Genomic DNA, 16587 nt, shown 5'->3' with positions numbered 1-16587 from the left:
GGTAAAAAAAAAATATATTATTTTTTCCGCCATTTTTGGGAATCCATATCCTGGGATAGTCACATGACGCCTCCAAAATAGTTCATATAACAAGCTGAACAGCCAGAATGGGCATCTTGGTGTGGATCCAATATCAGTTCCATATTGACCATACGGATATTGATACGTTTTACGTTTCAATATACTAATAATACTATAATTTATGTTTACGTTTTTGCCCAGGACAAATATTTGAGGGAAAAAAATGCATACATGAACAATTTTACTAAATATAAATCCAATAATATGAAACAATGTAACAATATAATACAACACAATCACCTAGAATATAAATATAATCATTTCATCATCTCTTTTATTACATACAATTATTTGAACAAAATAAAGTCATTATTATAACATAAATAAACTTCTATTGGCTCGCTTTCAAGTCCTGTAAAGCCTCCTACACCGTATGAAAACATTATTGATAAAAATCAATAAAAGAGACAATAAAACAGCATTTATTGATCTTATAAGATGTGATCACTGAAAAATGGAGGGGTGATGGGATCCGTGACATCATCGTTCATTCATAGGTGGGAGGGCAGGAGATGAAGAAGAAGAAGAAGAGAGGAGGAGGGGAAATATCATAACTAAGTCCCGCCCACTGAGACTCTGCAGGTATATAGACGCTTGCTGTCCTGCTGAAGCGCTCTCACGTCTCAGCTTGCTTGAAGAAATAAGCCAAACAAGCTCTATTTGTTATCCAGCTAGCACACCGGAGCTGACATGTCTCATGGATGGGGGTACGGACCCAATAACGGTCAGTTCATCTACCTTACTGAGGAGATTCATATTTCTGCCAAGTCAGCATCTTGTTTACAGTAGCTTACTGCTAACTTATGCGTATTATCCTCAACACTGTTATGGGCATGAATATATGTACTCTAGCGCTGGTATTTCTGTTTATTATTATTATTATTATTATATTTTTATGAATTTTTTGTTATTATTATTTTGGAAACATTGTCAAAATGTATTTATTATACAATCATTTGACAAACTTCTTTACATATTGACATTATATAGTCCAGGGTGTACCGTGCCTATCACCCAAGGACAGCTGGGGTAGGCTCCAGTTTAAGCGGCATGGATGGAGCGATGGAGTTATGGAGTTATGGATGGCTGGAGGCATGGAAGGACGGAGGGATGGAGCGACAGAAAGATGGCGGGATGGAGAGTTGGAGGGATGGAGGGTTGGGGGGATGGAGGGATGGAGGGATGAAGCTTTGGAGGGATGGAGGGTTGGGGATGGAGGGATGAAGCGATGGAAGGTTGGGGGATGGAGCGATGGAGGGATGAAGCGTTGGAGGGATGGAGCGACAGAGGGATGGCGGGATGGAAAGTTGGAGCGATGGAGGGATGAAGCTTTGGAGGGTTGGAGGGATGGAGCGACAGAGGGATGCCGGGATGGAGAGTTGGAAGGATGGGTTGGGGGATGGAGGGATGGAGGGATGAAGCTTTGGAGGAATGGAGGCATGGAGGGTTGGGGATGGAGGGATGAAGCGATGGAGGGATGGAGGGATGAAGCTTTGGAGGAATGGAGGGTTGGGGATGGAGGGATGAAGCGATGGAGGGATGGAGGGATGAAGCTTTGGAGGAATGGAGGCATGGAGAGTTGGGGATGGAGGGATGAAGCGATGGAGGGTTGTGGGATGGAGCGATGAAGGGATGAAGCTTTGGAGGGATGGAGGAATGGAGCGATAGAGGGATGCATGATGGAGGATGGAGAGTTGGAGAGTTGGAGGGATGGATGGAGGGATGGAGCGATGGAGGGATGGAGGGATGGAGGGATGGGTTACAGGGTGTCTGGACACAAAGGCTAAAGAATATTGACTTTTTTCTGTAATATATATAAAGCATTATTAATAAACATAAAATTAATCTATTTTTTTATTCATGTTATTCCATTTTAATAATATCTAGAAATATCAGTATGTTATATAGACACATTTTCATTCATGTATTATTCATATATGAATTATGAATGAAATACACAAGGTGCTAATGTATATGATCCAATTATTTAAAAACGAAATATTGAAATGAAATACATGTAACATAAAGAAATCACATAATATGAATAAGCATGTTCTTTTTGTTATATTTATATATTTATATGGTTATATACTTTTGCATTGTTGCAAATAATATGTATTCTGGAGAGAACAATGTTTAAATGCTTCATTGAACGAAAGCTGTTTTGTGTATTACATATATATTGTAATAAGTTGTGTGTACAGTATTCCATTGTGATCCCGCTTCACAGGTCCAGACAAATGGGGAGAAAACTTCCCGATAGCCAACGGAAGCAGACAGTCTCCCATCAACATCGTCCCTCAGGAGGCCCAGTTTTCTCCTTCTCTGAAGGCTCTCAAACTCAAATACGACCCGTCCAACTCCACTGGGATCCTCAACAACGGACACTCCTTCCAGGTGGACTACGTGGATGATGCTGATTCTTGTAGTAAGTGGGCCGGGGCCGGGGACGGGGCCGTGCCGTGCCGTACAGTTCTTTCTTTGCCAACTGACACAAACATTCAATTCAATTAGGATTTCTATCTGACTTCCATCATCAGCAGATGGTCCTTCATATGAACAATTATCATAACTGATATCACAGGGTGACACTGAAACCTAAAGCTAACGCAATATAACATCACTGACTGTTCACACCACAGGGGTTCAAAGGGTCCAAAACATCCAAAGGTCCAAATGGTCCAAAGTGTCCAAAGTGTCCAAATGGTCCAAAGTGTCCAAATGGTCCAAAGTGTCCTAAAGGTCCAAAGTGTCCTAAAGGTCCAAAGGGCCCAATGGTTCCAAATGGTCCAAAGGTTCCTAAAGGTCCAAAGGGCCCAAAGGGTCCAAAGGGTCCGAGGTGTCCAAATGGTCCAAAGCGTCCAAAGGTCCAAAGCGTCCAAAGGATTTGAAGTGTCTAAAGGGTCAAAAGTGTCCAAATGGTCCAAAGGTTCCAAATGGTCCAAATGGTCCAAAGTGTCCTAAAGGTCCAAAGTGTCCCAAAGGTCCAAAGGGTCCGAGGTGTCCAAATGGTCCAAAGGTTCCAAATGGTCCAATGTGTCCAAATGGTCCAATGTGTCCAAATGGTCCAAAGGGTCCAATGTGTCCAAAAGGTCCGAAGTGTCCAAATGGTCCAAATGGTCCAAATGGTCCAAAGGGTCCAAAGGGTCCAAAGATCCAAAAGGTCCAAAGTGTCCTAAGGGTGTCCAAAGGGTCCAAAGTATCCTAAGGGTCCAAAGTGTCTTAAGGGTGCCCAAAGGGTCCAAAGGGTCCAAAGGGTAATGAAAACTGAGTGAAGTAGCAGAAAGGAAAAATACAAAGAATACAAGAACAACAATTTTAGTGGTTTACAAAGTGGCAATATCTCACCAGATCTAGAAAGAAAGAACAGAAAACCAGGCAAAACCGTCAAGAAAAAAAAAAGATTGATTGTAATATAAAACAATTATTTAATATTAAATAAAATTATGTGCAGATTTTTTAACAAAATAATTGAGGCTATATGGAATGAAATGATGTACGGATTTGAATGTAATATGAATAAAAGGATTTGTTGCAAGAGCAAATGTTTAGTTTTTCATCACAGTACATAGTACAAAGTACATAGTACAAAAGTACAAATAAAATCAATATGATCTAACTATTACTTATTAATTATCTCTCTTGTTTATGCCCCCCACCCTTGGTGCGTGCATGCTAGCAGATAACTGATGATGTCACCCCACCTGCCGATAGCTCCTTATCTGCTGTCTTAGGGTCTGGGTGGGGGGGCTTGTATCATGAATGTATATGTATGATTACAGAAAAATGTCCCCAAATCATTTCAAGTATGTAAATATGAATATAAATTGTTGACTGGCGTATATCCTCTATGCTGTTGGACTCTAGCCCTTACCGGAGGTCCCATTTCTGGAACATACCGTCTGAAGCAGTTTCACTTCCATTGGGGCGCCAGTGACGAAAGGGGGTCCGAGCACACTGTCAATGGCATCAAGTTTCCCTGTGAGGTACGCTGCCCCCCCCCCCCAACGCAGACTTTATCTTATTGCTGTGTGCTATGGTTGGTGGTCCCGGACTAACGCTTGTCCCGTGTCCAGCTTCATCTGGTGCACTGGAACACCAAATATCCCAGCTTTGGAGAGGCGGCCAGTCAACCTGACGGCCTCGCTGTGGTGGGGGTCTTTCTCAAGGTGGGTCGGCGATGGGCCACACGCTGAAACGTCCATAGTCATTTTCATACTCATTGTTTTTCACTTTGGAAAAAAGAAAAGAAAAAATAAATCAAAATTACTTAAGTTATATCAAATATCTGTCAAAAATAAAACTATGATTTTACTCATTTTCTCCAATTTTTTCGATGCATCAAAAGTATTTCGAATATTTCGTTTTTTCACTTTGGAAAAAAGAAAAAAAACGAAATTCCTCAAGATATATCAAATATCTGTCAAATATAAAACTATGATTTTACTCATTTTCTCCAAATTTTTCGATGCATCAAAAGTATTTCGAGTATTTCATTTTCCACTTTGGAAAAAAGAAAAAAAACAAAAAACTAAATTCCTTAAGATATATGACATATGTGGCAAATATAAAACTAAGATTTTACTCATATTCTCCAAATTTGTCGATGCATCAAAAGTATTTTGAGTATTTCGTTTTTCCCTTTGGAAAAAATAAAAAAAATACAAAATTCCTTGAGATATATCAAATATCTGTCAAATATAAAACTAGGATTTTAGTCATTTTCTCCAAATTTTTCGAGTATTTAGTTTTTCACTTTGGAAAAAAGAAAAAAAAAATTCCTAAAGATATATCAGATATCTGTCAAATATTTTGAGTATTTCGTTTTTTCACTTTGGAAAAAAGAAAAAAAATAAACCAAAATTACTTAAGATATTACAAATTTTACAAATTTTCTCCAATTTTTTTGTTGCATCAAAAGTATTTTGAGTATTTCGTTTTTCACTTTGGAAAAAAGAAAAAAAAATCTTTAAGATATATCAAATATCTATCAAATATAAAACTATGATTTTACTAATTTTCTCCAAATTTTTTGATGCATCAAAAGTATTTCGAGATATAATTTGCTGTGTTTGTCTTTGCCAATCGTTCTTGCCGTTCGCCAGATTGGTGCGGCCAACCCCAAGCTGCAGAAAGTTCTGGATGCCCTGGATGCCATCAAGACTAAGGTAGAAACCGTCACTGAAATTTTTTTTTTTCTTCTAAATAACATTTCCATGACAACCGAGTCACGCCTCCACTTCTTGACCTCCCTCAGGGAAAGCAGACCACCTTTGCTAACTTTGACCCAAAGACTCTTCTTCCCGTTTCTCTGGATTACTGGACCTACGACGGCTCTCTGACCACGCCCCCTCTCCTGGAAAGTGTCACATGGATTGTTCTCAAGGAGCCAATCAGTGTCAGCCCTGCACAGGTACTTCACTTCCTTCCGACCTCTCATACAAAGTCACTCACGGTGCAACCAAAAGAAGACAACAAGGAATGTACTTTCACATGCAAAACACTAACTAAGGGCCACCAGGAAGTTACCCAGCATGCGCTGCGGCTTATAAATGAGTGTAATACAATATTGTATGTAAACTTTTACCTGTCCTTCACCCGTAGATGGCAAAGTTCCGCAGCCTGCTGTTCTCTGGCGAAGGCGAGTCCCCCTGCTGCATGGCGGACAACTACCGACCTCCTCAGCCGCTCAAGGGTCGGCAGGTCCGCGCCTCCTTCAAATAAGCATCTGGCCCGCATTTTGATTGGTCGTCTTTTATCTATACTTTGCTTTGATTAGCTTTTCCGCTGATACTACCTGATGTATCTTGAATCAAACGATGATTTTGGACTTTTATTGTAGCCCCGACATACAGTAGCTAGGATCTGACCTAAAATGGCTTCTTGTGGCTTCACTCCTGAACACTTTAGGATCAGGATTATAGTTCATGTAATTGCGTGGATTGTGGATCCAAATGTGGATTTTTAGCAAACTAATATAAATGAAATTATTTTCTTTATGCGTCACAAATAAAATGTATGCAAATGTCAAAAGTTTGGATTTTTGGATTCTTTGTTTTAAGGACTCAAAACGTTCTTGGGTTGACCAGTAGGATGGACTTGGGACACCACAGACAAAAAACACATGGCCGGGGGTCATTTGGGGACTGGGGGTGTTTGAAAATTATAAAGCTATCATTTAGCCATAAAAAAAAACAACAGAAATAGACAACTCATCAGTCATTTAACAGGACTAAAGTATGAATATGAAGAATATCTATATCCCTTTCTCTAACCTCATTTTCAGAAAAAGACAACTTTATGTAGTTTGTTGTTGTAATATTGTAAGATTATTCTTGGGGGAAAAAAATTGTTAAACTTTTTTCTAGTTATAATACAACTTTTTGAAATCAAATTGTGTCATTATTCCCCTAAAATGATTGCTGTTTTTTTTCATTTCTGCTGTTTTTTAAAAATTCTATTTAAACTTTTTCTTGTACATTTTTTTTGCCATAATGATGACTTTACTCCCATAATATTTTGACTTTATATGATATCATAATACACTTTCCACAACCCAAAATTTCCTAAGAATGCAGCTAAAAAAATGACAAGAGAAAATAAGTTATTATATGATGTCATTTTTCTTTAATATTTTTCAACTTACTGCTACAAAAATGACTATTTTTCCTCATAATAAAAAAAATCAAAAATAAAAATCAATCTTGTAAAATTATAATAATTTCTTTTCTCATAATTCTTTGACTTTATTTTTGTAAAATGAATGATTTTTCCAATGTTGTTGTTGTTGTATTTCTAGTTTTCTTGTTCCAGTATATTTTTAGGAGCTCCATCAACATGTAGGATCATATAAGGATATAATATTATATAAGTATACAGAATATAGAACATTATGCACCAGACGAATGCACCACAAAGCCATTTAGTACCATGATGTCAACATATATTTTCTATATGTATGAATATATGTATGACAGCAGTTACTGTGCATTGACGTATTGTAGGAAGTAAACACACGCTATGACTACTTTATGTGTGTTTGCGTGGGTGGGGTCTCGTCTGTGTTATCAGTCTGGAGCAAGAGAGAGGTGGGAGAGAAAGTGGAGGTTTTATCGGAACCGATTCGGACACAACTCTTATCAGACGGGGACACCGAAGGGGAGAAAATATGACATATTTTGGAAAAAAAGTGTCTCACCAAAGCTGCCATCATCAAGTCAGCAAATTGTTATGCAGATATGAGCCTCACGCTTACAGAATATCAAATGTGGCTGCAATCATTGGGGATGAAAGCACATAGTGTATTAGTATTGTATTAGTATTAGTATTAATATTCATAGTATTGGTTATCATACATTTTGGTTTGCATCGCACCCTTTGGTTTGGAACGGTTTAGTGATGTAAACCAAGGTTCCATTGAGAACTTCCACCTGTCACACAAACACGTTCTTCTAATCCACCATCATCACCATCGACATCAAGGAGATGACCTCAGGGACACGACTGTGGAACCCTTTGCACAAGACTGGAAGAAACTACAAGACCTCAACCAGATGTGGAACCTGCAGAAGACTGGACACAAGGACACAAAGACCATCAACAAGCTTGTAGACCCGCACAAGACTGGAATGGTGGATAAACACATCAACAAGATTGTGGATCTACACAAGACTGGAATGGACTACAAGACCATCAACATAGTTGTAGACCTACATAACCAGAGTGGACTAAAAGACCATCAACAAGATTGTAGACCTACACAAGACTGGAATGGACTACAAGACCATCAACAAGATTGTAGACCTACACAAGACTGGAATGGACTACAAGACCATCAACAAGATTGTGGACCTACACAAGACTGGAATGAGCTGCAATACCATCAACATAGTTGTAGACCTAAACCAGACTGGAATGGACTACAAGACCATCAACAAGACTGTAGACCCGCACAAGACTGGAATGGACTACAAGACCATCAATGAGATTGTAGACCCGCACAAGACTGGAATGGACTCCAAGACCATCAACATAGTTATAAACCTACATAACCAGAGTGGACTAAAAGACCATCAACAAGATTGAAGACCTACACAAGACTGGAATGGACTACAAGACCATCAACAAGATTGTAGACCTACACAAGACTGGAATGAGCTGCAATACCATCAACATAGTTGTAGACCTAAACCAGACTGGAATGGACTACAAGACCATCAACAAGACTGTAGACCCGCACAAGACTGGAATGGACTACAAGACCATCAACAAGATTGTAGACCTACAGAAGACTGGAATGGTGGAAACCACATCAACAAGATTGTAGACCTACACGAGACTGGAATGGACTACAAGACCATCAACAAGACTGTAGACCCGCACAAGACTGGAATGGACTACAAGACCATCAACAAGATTGTAGACCTACAGAAGACTGGAATGGTGGAAACCACATCAACAAGATTGTAGACCTACACGAGACTGGAATGGACTACAAGACCATCAACAAGATTGTAGACTGTCTCAAGACTCAGACTTTTATAAGTCTGGAATAAACTAAAAGACCATTGACAAGATGACAGACCTACACAAGACTAGAATGGACTACAAGACCACCAACAAACTTGTAGACCTCCAAAAGACTGGAGGAAGAGATCATTGGTATATTAGATAAATGGAAGAAGTCCCAGATACAGTATCGATCAATTAGTCCCTCTCTGGAGCTCCATGCCAGATTTGACCGGGTCGAGGAAGGAGGATTGTGGGAAAGGCGAGGATCCCGGTTCAAAACTCCTTGTTGGTTTTTCCTGTCAACAGAAAGAGATCTTGGTGGGTACGAGTTAACCGATGTCCATGGCATGTCTCATTAGTGCTGAGACATCATAACGCTCATTAGAGGCACGCTTGAGCTGCCAGCGCAAATGAGGGGAAGACTTGGCAGCCATGTCACCAACAATGGAGGGAAATGAAAGCAGGCATTGATGGCTGACGACAGAAACAAGGCCGAGTTGGAAGGAAAACAAAGAGACGAGTGTCACTTCACAGAGTTTTTAGGGGTTGAAATATTTGTTTTGTTACTTATTTGCACAAGTAAAGCACTGTGTTGGTTCTAAATATGACATAACCGGATCTCATTCCCATGCCCTCATGATCACTATCCCCCCATATTCCTCCATACAATTTCTCAGCCACAACAGTAACCATGGCAACAGCATGTTCCTAGCAGAAAATGAACAAGAGGCAGAGCTGGGGGACGGTTTTCATTTGAGTTTTTGCAGGAAGTGGTTTGGTGGTGGCTTTAAAACCCCCACTAAATGGGGGGGGGGGTATATATATATATATATATATATATATATATATATATATATATATATGCTAGGTTCTTGGCGACTCCAAATTGTCCATAGGTATGAATGTGAGTGTGAATGGTTTGTCTATATGTGCCCTGTGATTGGCTGGCCACCAGTCCAGGGTGTACCCCGCCTCTCGCCCGAAGACAGCTGGGATAGGCTCCAGCACCCCCGCAACCCTCGTGAGGAAAAAGCGGTAGAAAATGAATGAATGAATGAATGAAGTATCTCAGTGAACACATCATCAGGGATTTGCTATAAAGACATCATGTGTACTTAATATGTTCTACTTTGTCTCCCCCTAGTGTTCACTTAGAAGACTGTCGTGTCACTGCTGATTGGTTCCAACACAAATGAGGTTGAAGGCCTGCACCTGTCTGATGAGCAGTCGATTTAAATTCAGGTGTGTGTGCTTTCTTCTACATTTTAGGGCTGATTTATTCCTACGAGACACGTTTCAATAAGGTAATTAGCAATCCCCGTTTCTTTTGAATTCGTTTTAACTTCTTGTTCTGTGTTTTAACGTGTTCCGGGACGGCAAGAAACATATTTTTTTGTCGAATTCTAGTTGAAAGTAGATTTGACTGTGAATAGTGTTGTTTTATTTAGCCCCATGCGTGTTTTTAAACCCGTAAGAAGATGGAAGTGTTAGTTTTGTGCTTGTATACGTATACGTACTGTATCTCTATTGGGTGCTGTTCAGGGTATGGACGGTAGAGGGCAGTAACGTTTTGTATTGTTTCAGTAATGGCATTAATACATTCGATGGACTATGATCGATACTGACTTGTCAGGAATTCAACTAATCACACAGGGAAACAAAATAGCTTAGCTCTATATTGTGTGAGAGTTCATACAATATATACTTAAGTCCTGTCCAATAGTCTTATGTACGCTTACCTTCTTTTTCCATCACATATACATGAATTGGTGAGCACGGCATGTTTTCAACATTCAGCTTTCTAAAATGGCTGCCAAACCCGTCATGAGGAATCATCGTGTGTCGTTCGTGTTTCTCCATGGCGTTTTCAATTTGAGACAACCGCTAAAACGAAGAACTTGTTTTTTTTAAACTAACGTTAAGAGGCTTTTGCCGATATTACTGACATTTGGAAAACGGGAAATACAAATGTAAACAGTGTAAAAAAAAAAAAAAAAAAACACCGATCCGTCATGACATCGTCGTCGCCATATTGGATGTACCAAAGTTGTGCTGTAAATGTAAGTACTTTCTACAAAGACACGGAAGTGGATTCCACTCCTCCATATTCCTCTTTTCCCAAAAAACATTCCAATCCATACATCCACATGGTAGGCCATCATTGTTTTCCCAAGCATATTTGTGTGTGTGAATGTAGAAACCAGTGGAATTAACTTGTGTTATGTTGAATGCAAGTTCATTTACAGCGCACCCTTGATGTACAGCGTCTGTTTATACGCCATTCTGATGCCGAAAAATCTTTGTACTTTTAGTCTTCTCCATCTTGACAGTGAAATTCATTCAGCAAAGCATGGAAATATAGATATAGACGGCAACCTTCATACATTAAACACTTGCTTTACCCGAGGAGAACAGTAGGGACAAGCACCAGATGACTCATGTCTGACCCCTGCAGGATGCAGCGGTACTGCAAGTGCCTCACTTATAAATATAAGTATTTTATTGTCAGATTTAGCAAGGATGTCACACAGCAGTATGACAACTTGATTTGACATTTTGACATTTAATTCTGAAAAGCGTATATTTATATTTAGTGTTTGACAAAACGGATTAGCATAGATTTGTTGACTGGATGTATGTACTTTATCTGGCTTTACTAATACTCCCAATGAAACAATAGACTATGCATGTACTCTATTATCTGGCTTTACGAATACTCTCCAATGAAACAATAGACATGACCACCTTGGTCTAGCTGGAAGTTTTGGGGGATTATGTTTGGCATTCAAACTGTGAAAAGTAAACTTACAAAGCAAAATGTTTTTTTCTGTGTATATTTTTGGTAATACTGTATTCGGTGTGTTTCTGTTTGTCGTAGTCCAGAAAGTCTGCCCCTTGGATCTGGAAGCCGTGGTCCACTGGTCTGGAGTTGTAGTCCAGTGGTTTACATCAACATGGCTGCTGTTAACAGACCTTCAACACCTCAGCAATTGCATGGAGATCCCCATTTCCATGCCACAGGTGGGGTGCCAAACCCCGGGCCGCAGTACCCCGGGCCACCGACCACCAGCCAAGACCCGGGAGTGACACCCCATGGCATGTCCGCACGACCGCTCTTTTACGTCCATGCTCCACCTCCGCCTTTTCTCCACTACCAATGGCCCATGCCCTTCTCCTACAACCCCTTTGCTGCCTTCCCAGGCATGGGTGAGTACCAAGAATTCCCAAATCTCTCTAGTACAAAGAAACTTGATTTCACCTTTTGGGATACTTTATTCATCTCCAAGAGGAATTAATTTCCAGCAGCTCTGCTCTACACTTAGCTCCTCAATATTGGGATGTCGGTGAAAAAGCCTATGAGTGTGTACTTCGTTCTTTGCGTTTCCCCATTTTTGCTGTTTTTTTCCCCAAAATATTTAAACTTAGTTCTTTGTAAATGTTGTTTTTGTAATATTTCTCTTCCCATAATGTTAACTTCATGCCCATTGTCTCTCTTTCGCCCCAACCTAATTTTCAAAATGACCACTACTTTGTTTTCCTCATATTACACATTTTCAAATGTTTGATTTCAACTCTGACTCAAATGACTTCTCGTTAAACTTTTGTCTTGATTTTTTTCAATTTATGCCATAAATTGACTTTTTTCGCAACCTGGTTTTCCCAAAAAATTTTGTTATTCATGGCTTTCAAGTGTCTTCAACTTTATGCTGATAAATTATTCTTGTCAAATTCCAACTTTTACTTTATTCTTGTAAAATTACTGCAGATGTTTTCTTGTTAAATTGTATTTAGAATGGGCTGCAAATGTTCCCAGGGCCACACTTTGGATAGCCCTGATGACAAGGGTAGGCCTGAGGTTCTTATCAGACATGTTTCACATCACTGGTCCACATGGTGGCAGTGTTTACTTTTTGTTTACACCTGCTTAATCAGCAACCAAATGGGGTGTAATTCCTTATATGGGATGTCGGAACATACTCATACTTCTTTCAGGGCTCACTTCCAAATACGCAAACCTCATGATCTGAACCGTTGGCATGGTTTAACACCAGACTCCAACATTCCAACTACATTCATAGTTCGGGAAAGTGGAAAAGCATCATAGGTCCCCTTTTAATGTATATTTGGAAAGCCGGAATTGTTGTTGGCTTTATTAGAACTGGATTCTTTCAATAACTTGTCTTGGTACAAGATTTCTTTGGTCCTTTCATTTTCTACCGCTTATCCTCACAAGGGTCGCAGTGGATGCTGGAGCCTATCCCAGCTGTCTTCGGGCGAGAGGTGGGGGTACACCCTGGATTGGTGGCCAGCCAATCACAGGGCACATATAGACAAACAACCATTCACACTCTCATTCATACCTGTGGCCAGTTGACCTAGCATGAAACCGGAGTACCCCAAGAGAACCCACACATGCACGGGGAAAACATGCAAACTCCACACAGAGATGGCTGAGGGTGGAATTGAACTTGGGTCTCCTAGCTGTGAGGCCTGTGCGCTAACCACTATTGCACATTTATTTATGATTTGACACTAAAGTATGATCGTTGAATACTCGGACACCAAAGTCATGGTTCAGTACGTACCAGGTTTTGCAGTGACAGTTCAGTTTTTTGGGGGTACGGTAAGCCGGGGGGGGCATGTAAAAACTAACTGCTTAGCTTTTATAGCATACTTCCTGTCAATACATGTGGTGGTATACTCCTACCTTACATTTTTTTTGTATTGAATGTTGTCATTGCAGGCTATGGTGTGGTCATGCCCCAATTCCCCCCTCCCCCCTATATGGAGGCCCCAGCATCATATATTATGCCCCACCCACATGTTCAACCAGTTGACTACAGACGCTTCCTAAACCCCTTGGTCCATCCTCCTGGCCCCCCGTACCAGAATCTAAACCAGACCAGAAGGGTTCGACTTCCTTATACCGTCCCTGTTAAAGAAACCGTAAGCTCCGAGGTCCAAACCGAACCGCCGCAGGAAACCTTGTGTAACGACGGAAAGGGGGGACTCCTTGTGGGTTCAGGCTCGGATTCAGGGCGAGGGACTGCGTCATGTTCTCCATCCTCCAGTGTTGGTTCGCAGAAACAAGGTTCTGAGGTTGAGAAGTATCCTTCACCCAGCAGTTGCGTAGACAAGATGATCCAGGCCACCAGCCCCTGCAAACAAGCCTTTGTGTCACAGCCTGACGACAAAACAAATGTGGACGTCGGGTCCTGTTGTGAAAGGTTAGACCAGAATAGGTTTGGAGACATTGGTGGTCGGAAAACTGGCCGTGGTAACATGTGGTCGGTGAGCTCTCAGGATTGCATCGTTCCTGTATGTAGCTCCTCTCAGCAAGAGGACGAGGCTGTCAAAGAAAGGCACCCCTCCGTTCCGGACATTTTGGTGGGCTGGGGCAACATTACGCCACAGAACGTGTCGGACAAGCGGTCTTCAGCATCTGATGACCATGAAGAGCCTGCTTATCAGAGCACTACTGGAACAAAGAATGTTCCTCCTCTGGGTGACGAATGTACCAATTCAGCTGAGGGCACCTCGGATCCCAAGGGGGGCACACTTCAACAGGTCCTCTTGGAATCCAGAAGGGAAAGTAGAACATTAGAATTGTACAATTCTGAAAACCCAACCGATGTCCAGAGCCAAGTTGGACAATCATCTACCAAGTCCCGTGGAATCGCTGATGACGAAAACTGTGCAACCATCCCACACGACGACACGACTGGGAGCGTTCCCAGTAGAAGTAGCGCCCACTTTAGGGGCAAAATGAATGAATCGGTGTGGTCTGTAGAATCCCTAGTCCCGTTTATTCCTAATAAGGAATGGATCATGCAAAACATGCCAGGACCTGAGATGATTGTCGAGATGAACGAGGACCCTGAAAAAGACGGTCCGTCAACTCAAAATGACTTTTTCCAATCGGAGGACCGGGATCTGAGGTTGTCCTCCTCTGACTCTGCTCCAATGTCGGACAGTTGGCTTGTTTTCCGCACTTCAACCGATCAGACTAAGAAACCGCAAACTCCAAAAACCCCCGAAACGCCAGGACTGCAGAGCATGTCTCCTTCTTCAGAAAATGAAGCTGTTAGCTTCCAGATTAAAATGACACCCCCCAGAAGAGACGTGGGGGACAACGGGTCTTCTGAACCTGTGGCCGAGCCAAGCCCAAACCAGGAATTGTGTACGGTTGAGCAGCAGGCGGGGAGTCCCTGCTCTGCTGGCCAAGAAGAAAAGTGCTCCTCAAACTCCTTGGCGGAGAACAAAATCCCACCCACAGCACAACAGACTTCGAATAATAGTGAGGGTGTGAAACCCGACAACGGAAAATATAGTAGCAAAGACGACAGCCAGCCGAGGAACCATCAACTTTGCATCCCTGTGACCGATCCCAGATTGGCGGAGTTATCCCCAGGCAGCATCGCTCACTGTCTGTTCATTGGCTTCCACTGCAATCAATTCCACGAAGCCAAATGTCCGTATGAGGAGCTGAAGCCTAACGTGGGGCAGAAAGCAAAACGTCCAGGTAATCTTCAGCAGCATTTTATTTGCCGACACTGAGGTTTTCACGGGTGGGTGTGTTGATCCACAGATTTCAGGAAATGCAAAAATGGCAAAACTGAAGGAGGCGCAATGAATGGACGAATGCAGAAGAACCAGAAAAAATTCACTTCATGGAGGAACAAACGACATGGTATGTTTTTTACGTTGTTTGCATTTTACAAAAGAACAAAAATGCCATTCCAATTGGAGGGAGGGGGTGTGGGGTACAGTATATCCTCACTTTTTATTGCAGGGGTGGGCAAACTCCGGCCCGGGGGCCACATGTGGCCCACAAAGCGCCACAAAGCGGCCCGCCAGTTGCTTTCTAAGTATTTCAACTTTTAACATACAAACTTTCAACATGACTCGCAAGTCAATGTCTTAATTTGTAAAAAAGAAAGTAAAATTAAATTATAGTTTGATGTGGTCTGATGTTTAAAGTGCTCCTGATACAGCTGATAGTATAACATTTTTACAGATAAAATTAGACAAATAATTCAAGGAAAATTATAACCATAAAATTGTGTGTTAAATACACAATTTTGTTAACGCGATGCGGCCCACTAGCCAAAATATTTGCCCACCCCTGCTTTATTGGGTTTCCGTTCAAGTCTTACCAGAGGATGGTAAATGTGATTAAATAAGATGCCCATAAAAGGTCTTAACACACTGCACCCACCACCCCCACATTCCAGGTTTAAGACCTGATCTGATGATTTAAGTATAAAATGTTTAGCTGGTCACAGCTGAATATAATGGGGTCATTCTGATGTAATAGTATCAGTATGATTGGAAATGTCGCATGCCATCAGACCGTGGTGCATTCAAGGACAATACTCAAAGTGACATCCGAATCACTCATACATGTGTGAATTGTGGGTGTTTTTTTAAACGGTGATGCATGATCATTACTAAGGGTGAATGGGATGTGCCGCAGGGAGAAAAAATGGCCTATTCGCCCTTTTTTTTTTTTTAATCTATTTTGGGTTGAAATCCTGACTGTGTAGAGATCCACTGTAATTTTGTTTCCGGACATGTTTAATTAAAAAAAAAAAAAGACCCACTGCAATCCATGATGGCAGCTATAGGTGCACAGGTAGATGGAAGCCCCAGTAATGATTTGGTCAAATACTACTGACCACTCAAAGGTGATGTTGTTCACGTTAAATGTATTTATTTCAAATGTACTTTAAATTGAACAGTGTGACATTTGAGTGTGTGTTTAAACTATTGTGACGCATACTTGGCATCAGGCTATTTACCCTCCTCATTCACACCCCAAAATGTCCTAAATCATGTCTATTTGTTCCAGGTGGAGATGGAGAACAGAAATGCTGAGCTCTAGCGATGACATTTAGTTTTTAAGGATATTTAAACTGATATTTAATTTGTTGAATAAATTATTCTTGGTGCAGAGTCTTATTTGTTTTTTGTTTTCTCCTATTCAGTGAAATT

The 16587-nt window shown here is 41.1% G+C and overlaps 2 protein-coding genes across 3 annotated transcripts; both read left to right on the top strand.

Moving 5' to 3' along the window:
• The first annotated feature begins 666 nt into the window (after window positions 1-666).
• cahz (carbonic anhydrase) lies at window positions 667-6114 on the top strand. The gene is made up of 7 exons (XM_058068162.2): window positions 667-805; window positions 2312-2509; window positions 3949-4067; window positions 4158-4250; window positions 5187-5249; window positions 5339-5494; window positions 5686-6114. The coding sequence occupies exons 1-7, from the start codon at window positions 772-774 to the stop codon at window positions 5803-5805; spliced, it is 783 nt and encodes a 260-aa protein (XP_057924145.1). The 5' UTR covers window positions 667-771; the 3' UTR covers window positions 5806-6114.
• A 3687-nt stretch (window positions 6115-9801) lies between these two features.
• Window positions 9802-16548, top strand: LOC131132191 (uncharacterized). Of its 2 annotated transcripts, none has more exons than XM_078794795.1 (5): window positions 9802-9896; window positions 11471-11799; window positions 13337-15115; window positions 15182-15283; window positions 16445-16548. In XM_078794795.1, exons 2-5 carry the CDS (start codon window positions 11547-11549, stop codon window positions 16468-16470), a joined length of 2160 nt encoding a protein of 719 aa, XP_078650921.1. In that variant the 5' UTR covers window positions 9802-9896; window positions 11471-11546; the 3' UTR covers window positions 16471-16548. The 2 variants fall into 2 exon arrangements, with proteins under 2 accessions (XP_078650921.1, XP_078650920.1); XM_078794794.1 differs by lacking the exon at window positions 16445-16548 and adding an exon at window positions 16199-16263.
• Window positions 16549-16587: the final 39 nt, after the last annotated feature.

Source organism: Doryrhamphus excisus, linkage group LG11 (assembly GCF_037039965.1).
Source record: "Doryrhamphus excisus strain RoL-2023G ecotype Guam linkage group LG11, RoL_Dexc_Guam_v1.1, whole genome shotgun sequence".
In the NCBI taxonomy this organism is placed as follows: domain Eukaryota; kingdom Metazoa; phylum Chordata; class Actinopteri; order Syngnathiformes; family Syngnathidae; genus Doryrhamphus; species Doryrhamphus excisus.
This window is presented reverse-complemented; position numbering and strand designations above follow the sequence as displayed.

Coding starts and splice junctions, on each gene's coding strand:
- cahz (XM_058068162.2), top strand. CDS start 772: ATGTCTCATGGATGGGGGTACGGACCCAATAACG. Junction 4,251..5,186: donor TGGTGGGGGTCTTTCTCAAG/GTGGGTCGGCGA, acceptor GCCGTTCGCCAG/ATTGGTGCGGCCAACCCCAA. Junction 5,250..5,338: donor TGGATGCCATCAAGACTAAG/GTAGAAACCGTC, acceptor GACCTCCCTCAG/GGAAAGCAGACCACCTTTGC.
- LOC131132191 (XM_078794794.1), top strand. CDS start 11,547: ATGGCTGCTGTTAACAGACCTTCAACACCTCAGCAATTGCATGGAGAT. Junction 11,800..13,336: donor TGCTGCCTTCCCAGGCATGG/GTGAGTACCAAG, acceptor TTGTCATTGCAG/GCTATGGTGTGGTCATGCCC. Junction 15,284..16,198: donor ATGGAGGAACAAACGACATG/GTATGTTTTTTA, acceptor AAAGACCCACTG/CAATCCATGATGGCAGCTAT.